We start from the raw sequence: 19,868 nt of genomic DNA, 5'->3' as shown, positions 1-19,868 counted from the left end.
CTTGGCATACTTCAATTTCGTTACATGAAGTAGGTTTCTGGGTTTCAATATGGCGGCGCCACATGGGATGAGAGCAGTTTGGAATTTCTCATCGGTTAGAGGTATGGCGCATTCGTTTTCCAAACAGATGGAGTTCCTAAAGTGCTTAAAAAACGTTCTTCTATTTTCCCTCCAGTAAACCCAATCATCTCAACTCTTTTGGCGCCAGTGACAAGATTGAGACAAGCTTGTTCTATTCATAGTTCTGCCCTTTGCAGTCAGTTGTCGGATAATAATCAGTTTCCGTCAGAAAACCGTCCTCCTGTTGAAGAAAGTGATGTAGTTAAACCAAGTGATGGTGGTAAGATAGTTTCTACATGCCGAAAGGATATATTATTTGGTAAAATATTCATTTTAAGAAGCATTAATATTGTAAACTAATTAAGGTGACTGCCTGCCTGGCTGATCGATCGATCGATTGATTGATTGATTGATCGATCGATCGATTGATTGATTGATTGATTGACTGATTGACAGACTGATTATTTTACTGACTGAGTGACCGACTAAATGACTAATTGTTTGATTGATGGCTCAATTCAAGCATTTAATTTTGCATCTCTGTAGTCAATTTCTACTTGAAAAATAAAATGTAATTTTTTGTAGTCGTACGTATATACGGTAGGCAGGTTGAACCTAACACATCTTCCTTTTCATGCAGATGCTTTTGACGTTCCTAGAGTGGAGAAAATTCTGGAGCATCCAGATTTCTTTGAAGTACACAAACTCTTCACATTGAGAGATCTATTCAATGCCAATGTACATCTTGGCCATTTTGAAGGCTGTTGGGATCCACTAATGAAGCCTTACCTCTATGGCATAAGAGAACATCATCATATCATTGATCTCAACCAGACGGCAGTGCATTTGAGGGTATGTATATTGTTAACAATTGAATTGATGAGTTGTTTATCATCTGGAATAATCAACCTTTTTTGGTGGGTTAATATTTTGTTTGAGAATGTGTGGTGTGGGGTAGGGGGGAAGGGTGGCAGTATGGTTTGGGGTTGTTGTTATTAAAACATTTTGCACTTAGAGTGGATTCATTGGTTCCTTTGATGCTCCATGATCTGAGTGATCTTAGATCACTGATCCTGATGTAGATCATCCCAAAGGAACACACCCTGACACTCTGATAAGCTTTAATCTTCAAGGCATGGAATTTAAAACAGAAATATGAGTAAGTAACTTATTTGGATTGGGCAGTCATTTATCTATTAACTTCTCATTTATTTTCAGCTGGCTTTGAACGTCCTTGCACACATTGCTTACAGAGGAGGAATAATCTTATTTGTTTCAACACATCCACAGTTTGAGGAATTGACACAGCGAACTGCAAGAGACTGTGGAGAGTACTTCATCACTAGGAAATGGCGAGCAGGAACTTTGACAAATTCTTACATGTTACTGGGAACAACCAAACTCGTTGATCTGATTGTATTTTTGCATTTGCCATCACTTGGAACAAAAACACAGCCAGTGACAGAAGCGGCAATGGCAAATATTCCAACTATTGGTGTAGTGGATAGTGACTGTAATCCTAACCTAATTATGTATCCAATCCCTGGAAATGATGACTCACCATCTGCTGTTGAATTCTACTGTGACTTGTTTAAGAAAGTAGTGTTAAAGGCAAAAGAAGTGAGGAAAGCCAAGGAGGAAGGTAATGAGGAATTGGGTGAAATACAGTTGCAAGAAGAAATTGAAAACCAGGACGAGGAGACTGAATCAAATCTCTGATGCGTGTTGCTTCTTCTGAAATGAAATGAACCAACTGCAAAGACAGTGTAGTTACTTTTGTAAGAATCAAGTACAGTTATTTTATTGCTATATAAAGGTTTGTCCAACGCATAGAAACTTTCAATGTTGTGTAATAAAAGGGTTATCATGTTGCAGTACCTTAAAGGTACATGACAGATATTTTGTTATTTACTTGATGGAATCTACTTGAGATCATGGTATGGAAATTGAAACCAAAAATGGCTGTTTTTCTTCACCATTCTTTAGCCATTTGGAAACATGAAATTTCAAATTTCATTGGGTCAGAATCTACAGGAGGTTGGGACCTGGGACTAGTCAAACTATGATGTCAAATCGGCTGTCAAAACAAGAATGTAAGGTCTCTGTAACTAATATGTATTTTTTTACAATTTTGAATCAAAAATTGGAACTACACAAGAGTCTAATTCATGGTATATTTCACTAAATGTTTTTTGTGTCTATTTGTTTCATTTGAAAAATATGTTCACTAACATTCTTGTTTTGAGGTCATTGCCTGACTAGTCCCAGGCCTCCACCTCACACGTCAAACCCACAGCACTTCTTCAGGAGAGTCCAACACTAACCATGAGCACCAAATCTCCCTTGTCAGTAGCAACATTAAGTGGCAAGGAAAAACCATGGTTACTATCGTATTTCGACCAAGTGCAAATACTACACAACTTAAACACACATTCGCCCTATGTATCACTCTCTAAAAGTTATGATGGTCAACTCCATCACTTCCCAACACAAGAATTTTCACTATTCGATATCTTCAAAAGTGCTTCTCTCAGCCAAGTGAGTAAGAAGCCAAGTGGCTCTATTTCCTTCCAATGTAAGGAACCCCTCTTTTACTTGATGTCACTCTTGACCCTTCAGGTCACTCCCAGTCCTCCCAGATATCAGTATTTGCTGCTGAATTTGACATTTATGCTTGGGACAGAGTCTGATCAATGTCAAAGAAGAATTAAGATTAAATATCAGATACTGCTTTGTGATAGGATTAATTCGTTAGAACTGACACCAGAAGGAGCACAAAACATTTTAACAGTGATAAGGAGGATTTCTTAAAACCTTCTCTGACACAGCCCGTTGCAGGTGTTCAGTTATTTAGGAGAACCGTCATTGCACTGTTCCCCATCCGACAAAAAACCTTGGACAAGCTATAGCTAACACATGACAGTATGTGCTGCATCACAAACCAAATTGCTGCCAATACTATGACTTATCCATGGGGCAAAAATGAATCCAAGCCTCTGATGCCTTCTAGAAGATCCTCTAAACTGCAGTGATATTCCTCTCTATTTTACATGGGTGTCCCTGTCTCTTTCCCACCCCCTCCCACACCAGTGGCATTGTCTGAACAAACATGTAGAAACAAACATATTCTTTACGGATAATAGAAAGAAGAAGCTTTATTCCATCATCTGAAAGGATTCCATTACTGGCACAAGAATCTGATATAAAACAATTTTCAAAAGTTTAATAAATGGTATTTATTACAAACATAGTCACCAGAACTACTGGTAGTCATAACTCTGTTAAATCTAATATATTAATTTAGATTCTAAAAATTTGTAAACGTTTATCAAAAGCAACAACTTAACAACATTTTCTGCCGACCAGTGACTAATCAAGAACCGAGAGTCAAGTGTACTCTTGATATATAACAACATTAACAAAAAGGATATTTTGGACACAATTTAAGAGGGAATCCACCAGAAGCTCGAGTAATAGCTGGACAAAAACTTAGTACCAACATTATTTACATTGTATTGCAACCTTCCACGCGATTGTTTTAAATATCTTCTCCAAAGAAATCATTTCTAGCCACACCAAATGTTGAAAATGAATTTTGAAGTTCATATAAAACACTCGAAAGTACTGGTGAAATAACACCAGTACTGGACCTAAACCTGTGTTTGCACAATTTCACTGAACTTTGAAACTTATTTCGTCGACTTCCCATGGGAAATTGTTTTAGGTGTTATTTCAGGCAAATAATTATTGATATATTTAGCTTTTAGAAAATGCAAAAAGGACTCTATTATACTTAAAATTATTCTGGTACAAGGTTTTTGTCCACAAAAGTTGAAATCGCTCGATTTCCTATTGGATTTTGTCTTAAATTACCATTATAGGCTTATAACTCAAATAGAAGCTACTTGCAGACCACCATGTGCTGACAAACGTGACTCCCGAAATTGTTCTGAATACTGCCTTGAACCTATATAGGACAGTCCAACATTCCAAATGCAGAACAAGAATTTTTTAAAGGTTTTAGTCATTCACTAGGTGGGTATAATAACATGAAATTAATTGGCATGCTATCACAAAAACCTCTATCTCTGACATTAGTCCTAACCTTTTTCCTACAAAACCCTTGCTACTCTCTTATAAAGGACTACACAATCATTTTCTTACTGAGTTTCAGACACAACCTGAGGAAACAGCTCCCATTTTGCAAACATTGCATATTTACAACACGATAATTCTTTCAACACATCTAAAAATAAATTCGTACAGATATAGCTGCTCCAGAGTAACCTGGATATAAAATTAATAGCCACATAACATGTGCAGACAGTTAATATATACACAATGCAACAAATATTAACTATTGATGGTAGGACAAAACTTTGACAGCATTACCTATGTTTGCCAGCAAGCAAATTAGTTTAAAAATAATTGCAGTAAAATTGACAAATCCCACAAATCTAAGTCATATTTCTCTGCAAATTACAAATAAGTTGTCACATTGTGGCATGACTTTGCTCATTTCCCACAAGATGTGCTAAATTTAGCACATTACAGCATAACAATTAAAATAATAAAGCAGAATTAAATAAAATAAGCTTTTAAGATGACATTCTTAACAACATCTTAAATTATTAGACAACAGTTGTGGCAAGACTGAGAATGACCTATAATGTCATTTATTTACCAAGTGAAAAAATTCACATAATTTCTTGGACAATATTCTTTTTGTTTGTGAAGCACACAAAATCTGGTCTTAAACTACAACTATTATAGTACTAAAACTTCACTTTTTTGTAGTTTCATTTCACTGCAGGTTTGTGATTACAACTACAAAATTAGTAGTCTGAATCTCTATTTAAATATCTCTCATAATCTCAGTATCTGTTTTATAAAATTTTGTTTTCTGCTCTGTCAACTTGACACTATAATTAAAACTGCCATAGTTCAGAATCCATTTCTGGAATACACTTGCTTGGCAATCGCATGCATCTAAGCGTATTACAAACATTGGAGATTGTAAGCATCTTCGTTCAAAAACACGGTCTCCCCAGCCTGATTAATACACAAAAACAGAGGGCAAGACCACAGAAATGTTTTTTGATGCAGTTGCTCTAGCTGTTTATCGACCACACATCTCTCAGCGATTGTTTCAGGTGGGAATATCAGCACTTGTCATGATTCGATCCTTATTCAAGGAACCCACAGCAGAGCAGCTCTTCTCTTCAATACTACCAATCTTGTCACAGATTTGTACTGGGCAAGTTTTCACTCATGTCTGGATCAGTTGGTTCTTCCTCTGTATCTGATGTGTGTGTGTTACATGGACAAATCAGGTAACTAAACAAAACATTAAAGACATCATCAATGTTGTCAAAACAAAGTTGCTAAACTTGAATCTCCCAGCCTCGAGATCAGATTACGCAGTAAATTTGAAAATATGTCATCACTACCTATTACAGCAACAAAACACTGTCTACAAGGCCTCTGAAATGAAATGTCAGCTTAAGGTGATTCCTCAGATATAAAAGTTACTGAACAATTTTCTTGAAACTTTCCCTGAATGTTCCCTACCAAGCACTGACATTTCAAAATAAAAAATAAAAAGGATAGGTCACCATACTTGCTTAAGAGATGATGGGCCAATCTTATCCCATTTATACCTAATCACACACGTTATTTCATCAGTTCACAATACATTTTGCAGTAGCTGCAAGCAAAGGTTATTAAAGCAATACTTGAAAAAACCTTGATAGGCAGAAAGTCTCAGGTACTTGGAACAATGTAATATATAATTTATGGAAAAATCACACAATTCTAAATGACACTGACTGAAAACGATCCTCTAATCGTTGTTTTAGAGGTCATAACTTGCATTCTCAAGTAACGGTTTTGTGCACTCTTTTAGCTATATCTTTTTTACCCTTCCGAGCAATTTTTTCTTAATTTTTAACTTAAAAAGGATAATTTTTACACCAAAATTACTTATGTAATAAAAATATAGGTCACCATGCTAGTTTGAGAGAAAACAAGCATTTATTTCACCATCGAGCTTAGCTTGAGAGAAATCGCTTATGCTGTGTACATGCATGTGCTCATGTGCATGCAGTAAAGACGCAAAAATCATGTGCAGTAGGGATCTGCAATGCAATACTGAGGAATCACCTTAACCTTTATATAGGAGGATGATCTTATTATATGTGCTATAAAAACATAATCGGCAAAAATAAGGTTTGTCTAACAAAGTCTAACCCCTAACATAATCCTTCATGGGAGGTGTGTTGCTCTGCCTGGCAGTCAGAACCCTGGACAAGCTAGGAAGAATACAGTATACCTATGGTGAGCCTGCAGAGGGCCATTCATCGGCCTCTCACACTCAATCTCCAACTACAGAAACCAACAACCAACAGGCCTCATGGTCCCATGAAGATAATGATGATGATGATGACGATGACAATAGGGAAAATTAAAGAGACACTACCACAGTGATCCTATATTTTACATGTTCTCAATAGTGCAACTTCAATATCCAAGAGGAACAAAGAGAAGACAACTGTAGCTTACATGATATCGCCTTCTTGTAACTCAAATTCTGGATTAGGGTTAACTATCACATAGGAATTGCCTGATCTGTGGGTCATGTCAGCTGCAAAAATAGAATATAACAACCTTTACAATGAAAATACATTCAATTAATCAAGGCTAGTCAACTTAAGATTGACATTCACATACAAATACAAAATTTGTCCGATTGCAAGTTTTCAGTAGCCTGCGATGCAGATGCTCTTTAGGCTCATTACACAATCTTTCCTTGTGGCACATGACAAACTACCAGTAGTCCAAAAAGCGTCTGGACAATATATATCCACAAGCTTTCTTTAATTTACTCTTTTTGATCAACAACACAATTGTCATGATTGACTCGCTTGTTGTTCCCATCATTTGTTGACTATAAAGATGTCAAGTTAATTTTTTCAAAAGAAAGTGGGTAAGGTTAAGTCTGCATACAAGCCTATGGTCAGTGGCCCATCAGGCTGGCACCTATCTCAGGTTTCTGTAGCATGAAGCAACTAGGAGTATTTCAACTCCCCCCTGGATGAGATACTAGTCCATCGCAGGGCTACCCCCAGCATTAAGTTTGCCGGTACCCATTTATACACCTGGGTGGAGAGAAGCACTGTGAGAGTTAAGTGCCTTGCCCAAGAACACAACACAATGTCCCTGGCCAGGGCTCAAACCCAGACTGCTTGATCCAGAGACGAGTGCACTAACCTGATGAGGCCACCGTGCCTCCCTTTTCAAGAAAGTAAATTAGAAATAACAAGTACTTTATAAAAAATGGGACATTGTGCATTAAATGTAAAAAATTGTATAGGATTACTCAAATCATGGAAAAGTATACAGTCAAGTATATACAGCTAGCTTTATATAATAAGTTGAATTATTCTCACATTTTGATTAGTTCTTACTTATCATTTATTGGAGGACAGATGCACAAATGAAGTTATTAACAATCATTTTTTTTTTTATAATTTATATAAAACAAATAGCTTCCATGTTGCCATGCATCTGTTCAGCAACAGATCACAGAAAACTTTAAACTGTGGTAAGAACATATTAAGAGATCACTAACAGCTCCTGTGCCACTTCTTTGTTCTTACCACATTTTGACATAATCTGTGATCTATTATACAGCAACATGGAATCTATTTGTTAAATATACAACACATCGGATTCCTGCATAAAGTTCAGTCTAACTCACGAGTGCCAATGATATCTAGAGTTTTCATTCTGTGTTCTATGATGTCCGAGATGTCACGAATCTCTTTCTTTCTTCTCTTAGGAAAAGCATCTGTGAAGTCCTCCTATGAGAACACAAAAAGGAGTGAGAAGAGTTTTGAAAACAGCTAATAAAATTTATTGTTGATTCATTCAGGTATAGAGAACTTTTGCAGATAAAACTGAATACAGAAGAGCATTTGCATGCTTTGCTGCAGATGCACAACATGACAGAAATATGGCGCAAAATTACGACTAACATTACATTTGGTGCATGAAGATTTGGTATTTGATTAAAACCAGTTTGTGATGTACAGTCTGCAGCGTGGTTCAAGGGCCTGGATCCACAAAGCCCTCCCAGGTTTAAGTTTTATGCTAAGTCAAATGGATTATTGACTAAGCTTGATCTGGTTTTTGCATGTTCATGGACCAAGACATAGTTGAGGTCCATAAACACAAAAAAACACAGTTAATATCCAGTCACCTTGACCACATCAAGCTTGCTCAATAAAAGGATTTATTATAGGCATAAAGAACATTTTCTGGTAGAACAAAGAGGGTAATCCCATGTGGCAAGATAGCCACATATTGCCTCCTTGGGCAGCCAATCAGTACAGGATTTGATTTATCTTACCCTCTCACAGAGCAAGCATTATTCTGAAAAAGTTCATTGTAAAGAAACAGTCCTTACAAGGATGTATCTTTACTTAGGGGAGCTTTGTAAATCTGGCCCCAAATTCGTATTGACATGACCGCATGATTTGAAACTGCCAGACAATTCAGATATGGGAGGCACTTAAATTGAAAACCACACCGGATGTTCATTTTAACCAGTTCATGGAAATAACAAGTACCGGTATCAGTACACAACACACTGACTTTCGGAACCAAGCAAGTTTGTTCACCTGGAATTCCAGTGTGCAAGAAGAGAACAACAGAGTTGCAACAAGTCAATCAAAAATGAAGCATAAATTATGTCTCCTCACCTCTGGAACATGTGATCGATAGATGCCAATAGGAATTGCACCAGTGGTTGAGCAAAGTCGTTGGAAAAGCCTTCCATAAGTTTCAATCCAAATGTAATCCTCAGTTACCTTCCGCTAATATATGCAAAATGTTTAATGCAATATTATTATAAAAATATATAATATTTACGAGTAATCTTAAAGTAAAACACTTGTTATAATCTTATTGAACTTCTTTTTATGTAAAAACATGGAGATATGTCGTTTCCTTACTGAAGAGAGATATCCTGATCCTGGAGACTGTTCACAGCCTAACAGCAGTCTGACCAGGTAAATCATGTACTCCTTTACAAATGCCTACAAGAACAACAACATTGAGCATCACAACTTAACAATGGCTCAAACAGTCAGGACCCACAGTGGGGGCACCTGCATGGAGATTCTGCCAGGTTCTCAACTCCTATCAGCCTGACTGCCCAATTAGCTGCTGGTTACGCTCCTTCAAATTATATTCCCATACAAATGACACCTTTGAAATTAATGATTTGAAAGGTCATTTTGACTACTAGTATTTAAATAGTACTTTCTCAAACTCATTTTAGTTTCAATTGAGAATGTACCAAGTTTGACCAAATTTCCAGACAACTCAAAGTTCGTCAAAAATTCTCTCCTACACAAGGTATTTTCACCTCCCTTCTAGGTGTTTGGTGGGCTGGTCAAACAAGGTCTTCCATGTTTGATATACTACATCAAAATAGGTTTATGTATGTAGTGATTTAGGTCAAATTGAACAATTACCTGATAGAGCAGAGTATCAAGCATGCTCATACTGAACACGTGACCAGCAGCAAAAGGCTCACGGAACATGTAGTTGAGGTGGTCCTTGTTCTGCTGTTTGATTCTCCTCTAAATTGAAAAGAGAATTGAATTACCAGTTGTTATAACAGATTAGGGAAAACTTATAAAAATTACCCTGAGTGCACTTAACAACTGATTTACTGTCCACACCTTAACACTCTCTCTGAAGCTTCGTGTTTTAAAACTGGCCAATGATTCACTTTGTAGTCCAGGAGGAAGAGCCATGTCAGCATTAAACTTCATAAAGCGCATGTTGGAGGCATGTGTCAGCTCCACAATCAGAGTCGCTCTTGGAAAGCATCTGACAAACACAGATTGAACAAATTGTGAAAGACTTCAGGAAATATTCTTAATATTCAGAGTGATGAGGGAAGTTAAGCTTTGGTTACAAGACAAGCTTTAGAGAGCATTGAAGGAAGTGAAGCTGAGCTAATAAAAAACATGTGTACAATGGCCAGTTCCCTCTATGAGATGTTCCTGCAGGGAATTATGGCAGTTGTATTCATCAAAACAAATATCCAGTCCAAGATGATGAATACAACTACCATGAGTCCCTGCAGGCGCATCTCACAGAGGGAATCAGCCACTACTGAAAAGCAGCAGCTGCTTTGTACTGGAAAGAGTTGGAACTCATTTCAACAGAAACAGAAACAGGGACAATTTCAGCTTTGTGTGCCTTACAAGCTAGGCTTAGCTGAATTGAGCATTTTACCTGTAGATACTCTGTACATCTACTATGGTGCTAGCATCTGCCATGTGTTCTTCATCATACATCTGACCATGACACCGATGGCCTACCACCACTATGCTGTCAGCATGTAGACAACCAGCTTTGAGAAGATCATCTAGACTGCAAGAAATGATCATTTAGAAATTTATCACTTTTGATCAGAGACTAACTTTCATGAAACATCAAAGTAAGTGGTTAAAATGGTAAACAGTTGAATAGGTAGTCAAAGATCATTTATGAAAGAATGTGGGAAGGAAATGATTTTTGATGAAGCAGTTACCTTCTACTGAAACTAAACAAACAACCTTGAAGCAAATAGTCATTCCCTACCTGTTTATAGTTCCTATCATATAATACACCATGGGAAAGTGGCAAACTGCCATCAAGAAATCTTCATTGGGTCTGCAATAACCAAATACAAGATTGAGAAGTTCTTTGAAGATATGTGTACATTGATTCATCACAAAAAAACATGAAACAGAAAAACATGAAAAAGGGCACACTAGAAATGTTCTATCCAACAGTCCAAGGCTGAAAAAAGGTTTTTCCTCCAGGGGTATCAATTGGTTTAGATTCAGGTACACCTGGAATATGTAAGTCTAATTGAGGAAATCAGGCCACATTTTGAAAGGGTAATTTCCAGGTGTATTCTGAGCCAGGCACCACTGTATACCTCAGTCTAATATTACCCTGTATGCAGTTTGTGTGAGTATGCTGTATATTTGGCGTTTTGTACAGTTTATCTGGTACCTTAAGTACCATGGGCCTGTAATGTACACCAAGGGTTACAACTAGATATATGTGGCCCTCTGCATACATTAGGGGACTTAAGATTTGAATACGAGTACGAGATCAAGTACAAGAATGACTTTTCAATTCTTGTTTATCATATCACATACCCATCTCATCCCATGAGCTACCCTCTCTACCTAAAACCAGCATGAAGAGCGGCAGATCTGGAAACGTCACTGGTTCAAAATTTGAAAATCGTACTCATACTGTGTTTATCTCACACTCTAGGCCATTCTAAAGGTCTGTAATATCTGCTTATAGTGCTAGGCATAAAAAAAATTACCACATTTTCTGTCTGTCATTAGTTGTTACTTACTCTTCTTTTAGAAGCAGCACAATAGGTTTAAGGGTGCACTTAGGGCGCTGGTAAGCTCTCAAAGGAAGAATAAAGTTGTACAATCCAGCTTCTGCTACAGGAGATGCCACAATGATAGCTCCATGCTGCCTCTGGTGTAATCTTGCACTGTCATTTAGATCTCTGTCTAAACAGGCCTGACAAAGAAAGTTGAACGTGTAATTTGTGATAATCAGTATTGACATAAATTAATATTTTGTCAACACGGATTAGAGAAGTGGGTGCAAGGGTAGTATGCGAGGTATGCAAAGTATGCATTTGTAAAAAGAGATGGTTGAGAAACTTAAGACATTGTGCAGTCAGCCTTGCCACTAGCACTTTCACAAAAGGTTTACTTTTATTGTGTAATTAGCACTATCTGATTTGTTTTTCATTCTGTTGTTTATATATCAACCTTAAAACCCCAAAGGTGGCACCACTACATTTGGTTGGGGGTAAACTGTCCCTATTTTTCCCAACAAGAGTTTTTTGGGGTTTATGTGTCCAGCTTTGACGCATGTAAGATGTTACTTGATGTATCAAAACTTTGTTGTAGGCTTATTGTCACAATTACAACATATCTTGGGCCTGGCTGACCAACGCGCCCATGTCTCAACCTTTGAGTGTGTTCGGTTGTGTAGTGAAGGCAAAATAGTTCGTGTGAATTGCAATTTACCACCCTCTAGTACAGTAAAGAGAACAGGGGGTAGGCACAAGTTACTCAAACTCTCAAAACTGTACGATGGATTGCATGTACATCATCAAGGGCTGAGCAAGATTATGTCAACCAGGGAAGCATACACTTCAAGTTATTTACAAAAAGTTCATACATATGCAAAATCGTTCTTTTTAAGGTCATTCCCCAGTATTGCATTGCGCATCCCTACTGTGCATAATTTCACGCGTGATTAGCGCGCACGCATTAAAAAATGGCGGCTTTTTCTTTACGGCTGGACTTCGCCATAGAGGTAAATCATCATTTTCTCGCAAACGAGTATGGTGACCTATCATTTTTTTCTGTTGTTTTGAATTGAGTAATGAATTTCTCTGCATAAAATAAATATGGACCAATTCTCAGTGTAGAACAAAACTCAGTCGTTGGAAACGTGAATTTAGCAAGCAATCGTGACTACAATCATGGTGCTATTATAAGGATTTATTGGGTAGAAACAAGGTACCGTTGCTCCTAAACGAACATGGGGACCCCTCATTTTTATTTCAAAATTTAAGTTCCTATAATATAAACAATCAATAAGCAAACTTCCACAAAAATCTAAGTGCAGGTTCTATTTCAGTGGAATGACCTTAAGTGTTAACCACATAACTCACCTCATTCCTAAGTCCCAAACAACAACACTTTTTAGGAGTCTTCAGGAGGTGGCATCTTATAGGTGTGCGCCCAATATACAATGAGCATGGTGGGACTCCTACCACGTAACTGTCGCAATCACAAAATACACAATTCTTGTTAATTTATTTATCAGACTGCTGCAAATGACTACGAAAAAGATGTAAGCCCTGAAAGGTAAGGTGTGGTGCAATTCTTAGGATAGGAAGAGCCAGATGACTCAGCTATACCGGCACTGTTCAACTCTTCTGGTTTCTGCAGATTGTTAAAGTATTGCTCATCTCCGAGGATGAGTTACCAATCTGTTGCATTTTTGAAGGCTGCCCTAACAGTTTGCTGGTAACCATTTACACTGTGTCATTTCAGAAAATATCCATACCCCTCCCACAGAGGTTTTTCTAGTTTGACCCCCCTCCCCCATCCCACTTGCCCAATTCCTCTGGAAAGTGTACTTTTAGTTCATACTTTCCTTTTAAAAGTTTGTTATTTGAGATCCTGCGTCCCCTTGGAATTTCCAGTTACCCTCCTTGGGCTGGTATGGATGTTTTCTAGAAGCACACATTACTGGATTGAAAGGGACAAGTGTCTGCCTTTCACGGGCATTGTGCAGCACTTAAGTCCCCTTTGGAACAGAAAATTGTTTGTTATTCTTGACATAAAAACACATGAAACTGAGACATGAAACCTTTGACCTTTGTCCTTTATTGTGCCCATTGCACCAATGCAAGTTTACCTCTTTAAGAAAACAAGGACGAGTTATCTGCTAACCTTTGTTAAATACTATGATAATCTTTGTAGCTATAAAATAATGCATACTTAGGAATTCTACTTGTGTCATCAAGAAAATCGAGCTCTTGTTCAGAAGCTTCTCCTTCCTCAGAATCTGATTCATTGGGTACATACACGGAGTTTGACGATCGTCTAGAATCCGCTATATCAAAATTAACTTCCTTAGTCCCTCTCGAAACTTTCCTCTCAGGAGATCCCTGATCACGCCCTGGTTTGAGAGTTGAGGAAGGCATGACTTTTTCATGAGAGGTTGTGTGTCCAACACCATTTGCAGGAGCTTCATCTAAGTACCTGAGGCCAACTAAATTGGTAGGTAAACATACAACATGAATTAAAAGTACATAGACTAAAAGTGAGTGGTTCTCATTTGGACTACCAAATTCAATACAAAAAGTGGTAGGCGACTCGAAGAGAAAAAGGAGACTGACTAGGGCCAGTCATACTATGGAGAGAATATTTACGGGTGAACATTTAAGATTGAAACCCCTTTTCAGGTGGCACCAAATCTAACATCTACAGAAACATCAGCTGAAGGGCTGACGACAGGTAAATTCTTTAAATTTGTCAGCCATTTAAAAATTTGTTTTCTTGGTAAATGGTAAGCAGCATTTGGCAAGAAAAGGCTTGGGACAAATTTGCACTTGTGCCACTTTTTCACACACACTAAACAAACAGTTGCACACAAATGCAACTACCCTGGCCCAGCCCCTCCACCCACCCACCCACAACGTGCGCCTGCAGTTTCTCCTGAGTTTCAACATTGTATTGCGTGGTGGAGTGGAGAACAGCAATGCAATATTAAAAGGATAGCAGTACTTTTTCAAACTTCCATTGTAAAACCAGTTAATCCATGGCATTACATCAGTGTCCCAAGGACGTTTGTCCACTACTGCAGGTAACTTACCAAACCCCTCCCTACATGACTTAGAAAATTCACTGCCTAATAACTTAGAAAACCCCGACTTCCAACTGTGCTTACTTCTTTTACAGTTACTACTACACTCAATTATAAAAAAAAAAAAATTTCTGAATTACAGAGTAAGTTTTATACCTGGTTCAGGTCTTAGTTCAAGAGCTACAGAGCTTGCAGTGATAAAGGAGTCATTTTTTTGACGAAAGCTACCCTTAAACAAGCCAACTGGCTCTTTTGGCTCCTTGTAGGCTTTGAATGCAGTGTCTTCTTCACTTGAGATTGCAATGTAGAAGCAACGATCCTCATAGTTCATCACATGTGAGGGCCCAGGGTTTAACATAATGCGTTTATTTTTCCCCACTGGACGAACTGCAAAGAGTGTCACTCCATACCTAATGAACAACAATACATAGAGTAATATGAGCACTACATAAAACTTTCCAAGTGTAGTTTTCAAGTGGTAACTAAAGTACATCAGACATGATATGTGTTATCAATGGTCAACTTTATGGTCACTATCTTCATATTGTGGGGAACCTCGACAAAAATGCCACAAGCCAACATGCAACGAGTCTTTCGATGGTAGCAGTAGTTTCCTGTCCCTGCTACTAATCCAAGTTAAGTGCTGGTAGTTGTGTGCCACCAGCCTCATGACAACTTTTTCTCCAAACAATATGTGCTGGGCTTATATTAACTTATTATTAAAAACTTAATTAAGTAATTATCAATTCATTACATTCTGAGGGTGGGTGATTACTGCTAGTGAAAGTTTGCAGGGCCTTACAAGTTAGTCTGATGAGACCTTGCATCCACAAAATTTCAAGATACAATACAAAAACTGCAAGATAAGTTAGCAAAGTTCTCTCGACAACTCTGATGACAATGACAATGTTACTAATGAAGCCATAAAATAACGATGAGTTTTAATGGCACCTTAAAGGTATTGTTTAATGGCTTGACACATGTGCAGACTGATATAACATTTGCATATTCCAGTTCTTTGTTTAAGAAACAATTAGAAGCAAGCTGATCATTATTGTGGAACATTTCACTTTGAATAGTACTCTGCTGTCATCCAAGAAAATCTGGTGAAAGATGTGATATTTCTCATAATCAGAAATGTCACATTTAGAATTCCGTTTTTATGATCTGACTGGTCATGCTCACTCAATTTTATTGTTTATGACCCAATTCAAAGTAACTATGGATCACTTGCACATAAGCCCACACAATATCCTTTAAGACAAAGTTTGATACTAAAATCAACACTCTCTGTAAAAATATGTTGACATCTGCCACAAAATTTAGGGAACAGTCAATTCTGCTTGCAAGAACTATTATCTATGACTACTGAACTACATATGGTCACTAAAAGAATGACAAAAATGACTCGATGCTCATGCCATAGCTTGCACATAGCCACCTGGTTAGCTCAGTTAATAGAGCATCAGTCTGCTGTGTGGGAGGTCAAGGGTTCCAGCCACAGACTGGACCAACACACACGTTCTTAAAATAAGTGAGGAGAATGCGCTGCCTTTGTAATTACATCTGCAAATGGTTAGACGTTCAAGTCTTCTCAGATAGGGACTATAAGCCATAGGCTTTGTCTCCTGCATCTTCACTGTAACATGGTTAGCAGGGAATGTTAAAGAACCCACACACTTATCGAAACAAGTAGGGCATGTAATTTCTGGTGTTGTAGTCTGGCCTTGTCTCACGGGTTGGTGCGTTACATGGGGTAAACCTCATTGCACCTTTCCCCCTTGGACAGAATTGTCCAAGAAAAATTACTACGACTATAACATGCACCAAACCAAGCAATGAATCAATTTTCAACTTACTTCTTGTGTGCATGGAAGGCAGCATATGCGAATGTCTTGTAAGCATGTGGTCTGAAGATCTCACTTTTACCTAACTGAATGTCATATATTTCATTTCCTGCACACTTGCCATAAATATCATGCCAATCCTCTGATCCACTCCTGAAGAACAACATCATACAACAGATGTAAGTAAGTAAATAATATGCTTTTGTTGAAACAGACCCATAATGATTTTATCATTTCAATATCTTGGCATGTTTGAACACTGGGTCATGTTATTATTTTCTAATGAAACTCCTGTGCTTTGTGCACTTCAGTGGAGTGAACAAATTATGAACATAATTAAAGAGCACTCTGAAATATATCATTAAATATCCCTCCTCTGGGTTAGCTGTAAGTTAGCACGTATCGAACAACAGGTCCGCTGTAGGAGATTATCGGTATAATTAACTTTAGTTGGTGAGGAATTGGACCTAACTTTTCACAATGTACCATAAATGAGCCAGTACTATCTAGTCTCTTTTAGCACTGTTGGCATTGGTGGTGGAGATCTTTGAGGAGTTTGTAAGATCTATAAAAAACCTACCAAAGATCCTTAAAGATAGAGATCTTTCAAGGATTCCTTAAAGGTCTCTGAAATATCTTGCAAGGATCCTTAAATCAAAGATCTTTTATAGATCTTTCCAAATCTTGGCAAAATGTTTGGGCTGAATCTTTGACAATCCTTGAAGAGCCTTAGGATCTTGGTCCAGATCTTTGAAGATCCTGGCAAAAATTGTAAAGATCCTTAAAGATCTTAACCAGGATCTTTGAGGATCTTGATTAAGATCCATGACAAGACCATAATAAAGATCCTCAAGGATTCTTGAGGATCCTTACTAGAGCTTTGCCCGGCATTACAAATTACCATGCTAAGTTGCTTGCAGGATAACTTACTGCTCATGAAGAGTGTGGAGAAGAAGAGTGAAAAAAGTTGAGATTCCTGGACATACACAGTTACTAGCCAACAGTGCATGTTTGACCTCATCCTCGCAGACTACATGCTCTGAAAACAATAACAACAATAATATTATAAATACATTACCAGTGCTTTCAAAAAATCTGACACTTCAACTCTAGCAAGACCAAAATTCTACTTTTCTTACCTGCAAAGCTAACATGGAACTTGTTCTCTGGCTTAAGGATCTGCACATACAGAGGTGTGGCTGGTGCAAAGTCTTGGATGGCCCAGGTCCTCAAAATGGTGTGCTTGTCCTAAAACCAATATAATTATACCAAGGTGAAGATCAATGCTTTTCAAACTTCTCAGTTGTATGTTTGCTCAGTTCATGTGCTGTTGTTGTTGCTGGAACTCAAGGTGATCATGCTTACTCTGCTTTCATTTGTTTTAAAGTACCACAACTGTAGTAGCTACATGTATGTAAGTGAACAGCAACACTTCTGTAACATTGTGTATTACTGGCTGTAACATCCAACATCTTGCATGTCTTCTTGTTTTATGTTAAAAGTAATACTTAAAGTGAAAGAAAGAACACATGTCGAGTATGATAGATTATACATGTCAGCCACATGTTGTCAAAAAAAATTATAATACATGAAAACATAAGTCTATTCAACATACAGCTGCCTCCCTGTCGTCTGCATATCTGTCTGTGAGTATAAAGCATCCCTCAGCATCCTCAACCCTGACATTGAAAGATCAAAATGTTACAATGAACAAGTGTTTAAGATAAAGAAATTAATTTACTCCAGCTAGAAGTTTTGATGTTGGCTCTGAGAACATGGTACTACATCAAGTTAATGCTGCAGTTCCTAGAGAGTTATGCTTCAAACACTTATCAGGGCTGTCAATAAGAGCAGTAACCCATAGCACCTGTTACAGCTGAGCATGGTTGATGGGCCGTTGATGTTACGTATGAAATTTCCTGCAGTTGACACAATTCACCTATAAAGTAGCAAGTTTGTTATGGGGCGTGAAGATCAAGGCTACAGGTGGATCAAGACTCAATGACAGTGCTGCTGATAATAGGCAAGTGCAATAGCCACACAATATATGGCATAACAGGGGGATCATCGCTCTGCGATTGGCATGACAGACAAAGTTCCATTACATGACCAATAGCCTAACCTACATGTATTTCTATCTATATCACAACAAATGTCCAAGTTCTGTTTGTCATAAGTTCATCATTCCCTTTTAATTGATTCCTAACACTGGAAGTACTACTTAAGCACTGATTGCCAACTCATACCTGGCTCTTATCAGGTCTTCATCAATAAGGGCCGATCCTTTTAAGTATGTTACTCTCTGAGACCACAGTGGTACCTGTAACAAGATTCTCAAAGTGCTGTCAAGATCCGAAGGGCAAAGAAGAACCACATGAACGTCCTAAGAAAATAACAGAAAATGGTTGAATTAAAGTAAGGCTAACTAGAACAGGGCACTAATGTCAACTTGAGCAAAGGTAAGGAAGACAAAGCAACTGGTATAAGTTTTAAAAGTATGATTTGTATGGCAAAGTGAGCATATGGGGCCACTTAGACTCATCCTTCTGTTTTGTTACCTCAAAACAAGTAAAAAAATGAGTGTCAAGAACAAACCTGTAATCTACCATCAGCATAGAACTCATTCAAGAAGTCAATCAGCATAGTTGGTCTCAGGGTTGTTGCACATAAAACCACATGTTTGTCAGAGCCAGCCAGCATGCGATTGAATGCGCCACCTTCCTTTTGACGAGTTACCAATAAGAAAGCCAGCTGCTCTAACTAATAGGAAAAAAGTGAATAATTACACAAGGGTGTACCCAAAGGAACTAAACTCATACTGTAATATAATCACAGGTTGCTAAATAAATTCAGTATAATATGCATTTTTTTAGTAATGCATTCTTACTAATGGAGAATGGGTTTCTATTATTACATACCACAAAGTAAATAAATTAAAAGATCACACCAATGACCTGTTACCTTGAATAGAATATTAATGTTTTTAAATAATCTGTGTTGCCACAAAATGTTCCCTTAAGATTAATTTATCAGCAATATATATTAAAATTCACTAAACAATAATTTAATGATATACTTTTCCAAACTGAAAGTATAATTTGTCATTAAGAGAATGAACGTACCAGAGCTAATAACTATCCCATTCAACCTACCTCAACAGGAAGTAGAATGAGAGCAAAGGCTATCATGATCATAACAAATGTCTGTGCTGGCCAGTCATTTGGAGTATATTCACCATATCCAACTGTGCTGAAAGTCACTACCACAAACCAAAGACACACTTGTAAATCCCACTTTGAAGCAGGTCTCTCAAGGTGATGGATGCCACATACTCTGTCAGAAATCACAAGTAATAATAATTATTGCTCCCTCACTTCAAATCATTTCTTACTTCCTTTTTGTTTTCAGAGGAGAGCGGGTAATAGGAAAAAAATATTTTGCTGGGATGGCCTTCCATGTGAATGATACATCAAT

General features: G+C 37.7%; 2 protein-coding genes across 4 annotated transcripts in view; one reads left to right on the top strand and one right to left on the bottom strand.

Annotated features, from left to right (window-relative positions):
* Window positions 1-19: 19 nt before the first annotated feature.
* On the top strand, window positions 20-1,957 carry LOC110056789 (small ribosomal subunit protein uS2m-like). The gene is made up of 4 exons (XM_020763332.2): window positions 20-101; window positions 176-340; window positions 701-912; window positions 1,279-1,957. The coding sequence occupies exons 1-4, from the start codon at window positions 50-52 to the stop codon at window positions 1,777-1,779; spliced, it is 930 nt and encodes a 309-aa protein (XP_020618991.2). The 5' UTR covers window positions 20-49; the 3' UTR covers window positions 1,780-1,957.
* Window positions 1,958-3,186: 1,229 nt separating this feature from the next.
* LOC110056783 (potassium channel subfamily T member 1-like) overlaps window positions 3,187-19,868 on the bottom strand; it is a 34,378-nt gene continuing 17,696 nt past the window's right edge. For all 3 annotated transcript variants that reach the window (XM_089275100.1, XM_020763319.2, XM_020763322.2), the window contains exons 11-30: window positions 19,547-19,727; window positions 18,990-19,154; window positions 18,641-18,777; window positions 18,010-18,073; window positions 17,534-17,642; window positions 17,325-17,433; window positions 16,407-16,547; window positions 14,704-14,957; window positions 13,680-13,953; window positions 12,845-12,953; window positions 11,498-11,673; window positions 10,720-10,791; window positions 10,372-10,509; window positions 9,810-9,960; window positions 9,600-9,707; window positions 9,075-9,158; window positions 8,823-8,936; window positions 7,820-7,922; window positions 6,622-6,703; window positions 3,187-5,397 (exon numbers count right to left, since the gene is read on the bottom strand). In XM_089275100.1, the coding sequence (XP_089131226.1) occupies window positions 5,301-5,397; window positions 6,622-6,703; window positions 7,820-7,922; window positions 8,823-8,936; window positions 9,075-9,158; window positions 9,600-9,707; window positions 9,810-9,960; window positions 10,372-10,509; window positions 10,720-10,791; window positions 11,498-11,673; window positions 12,845-12,953; window positions 13,680-13,953; window positions 14,704-14,957; window positions 16,407-16,547; window positions 17,325-17,433; window positions 17,534-17,642; window positions 18,010-18,073; window positions 18,641-18,777; window positions 18,990-19,154; window positions 19,547-19,727 (2,668 nt within the window). In that variant the 3' untranslated portion in view covers window positions 3,187-5,300. The remainder of the gene's footprint in view (window positions 5,398-6,621; window positions 6,704-7,819; window positions 7,923-8,822; window positions 8,937-9,074; window positions 9,159-9,599; window positions 9,708-9,809; window positions 9,961-10,371; window positions 10,510-10,719; window positions 10,792-11,497; window positions 11,674-12,844; window positions 12,954-13,679; window positions 13,954-14,703; window positions 14,958-16,406; window positions 16,548-17,324; window positions 17,434-17,533; window positions 17,643-18,009; window positions 18,074-18,640; window positions 18,778-18,989; window positions 19,155-19,546; window positions 19,728-19,868) is intronic.

The sequence above is a fragment of the Orbicella faveolata genome, unplaced genomic scaffold (genome assembly GCF_042242905.1).
Source record: "Orbicella faveolata isolate gen_17 unplaced genomic scaffold, um_ofav_v1 contig_36, whole genome shotgun sequence".
NCBI classification, from domain to species: domain Eukaryota; kingdom Metazoa; phylum Cnidaria; class Anthozoa; order Scleractinia; family Merulinidae; genus Orbicella; species Orbicella faveolata.
This window is presented reverse-complemented; position numbering and strand designations above follow the sequence as displayed.

Bases quoted from the DNA above. Each gene is read 5' to 3' on its own strand.
- LOC110056789 (XM_020763332.2), top strand. From the start codon at position 50: ATGGCGGCGCCACATGGGATGAGAGCAGTTTGGAATTTCTCATCGGTT. The intron at 102-175 runs GTATGGCGCATT...TTTTCCCTCCAG, and splicing joins GAATTTCTCATCGGTTAGAG to TAAACCCAATCATCTCAACT. The intron at 913-1,278 runs GTATGTATATTG...ATTTATTTTCAG, and splicing joins AGACGGCAGTGCATTTGAGG to CTGGCTTTGAACGTCCTTGC.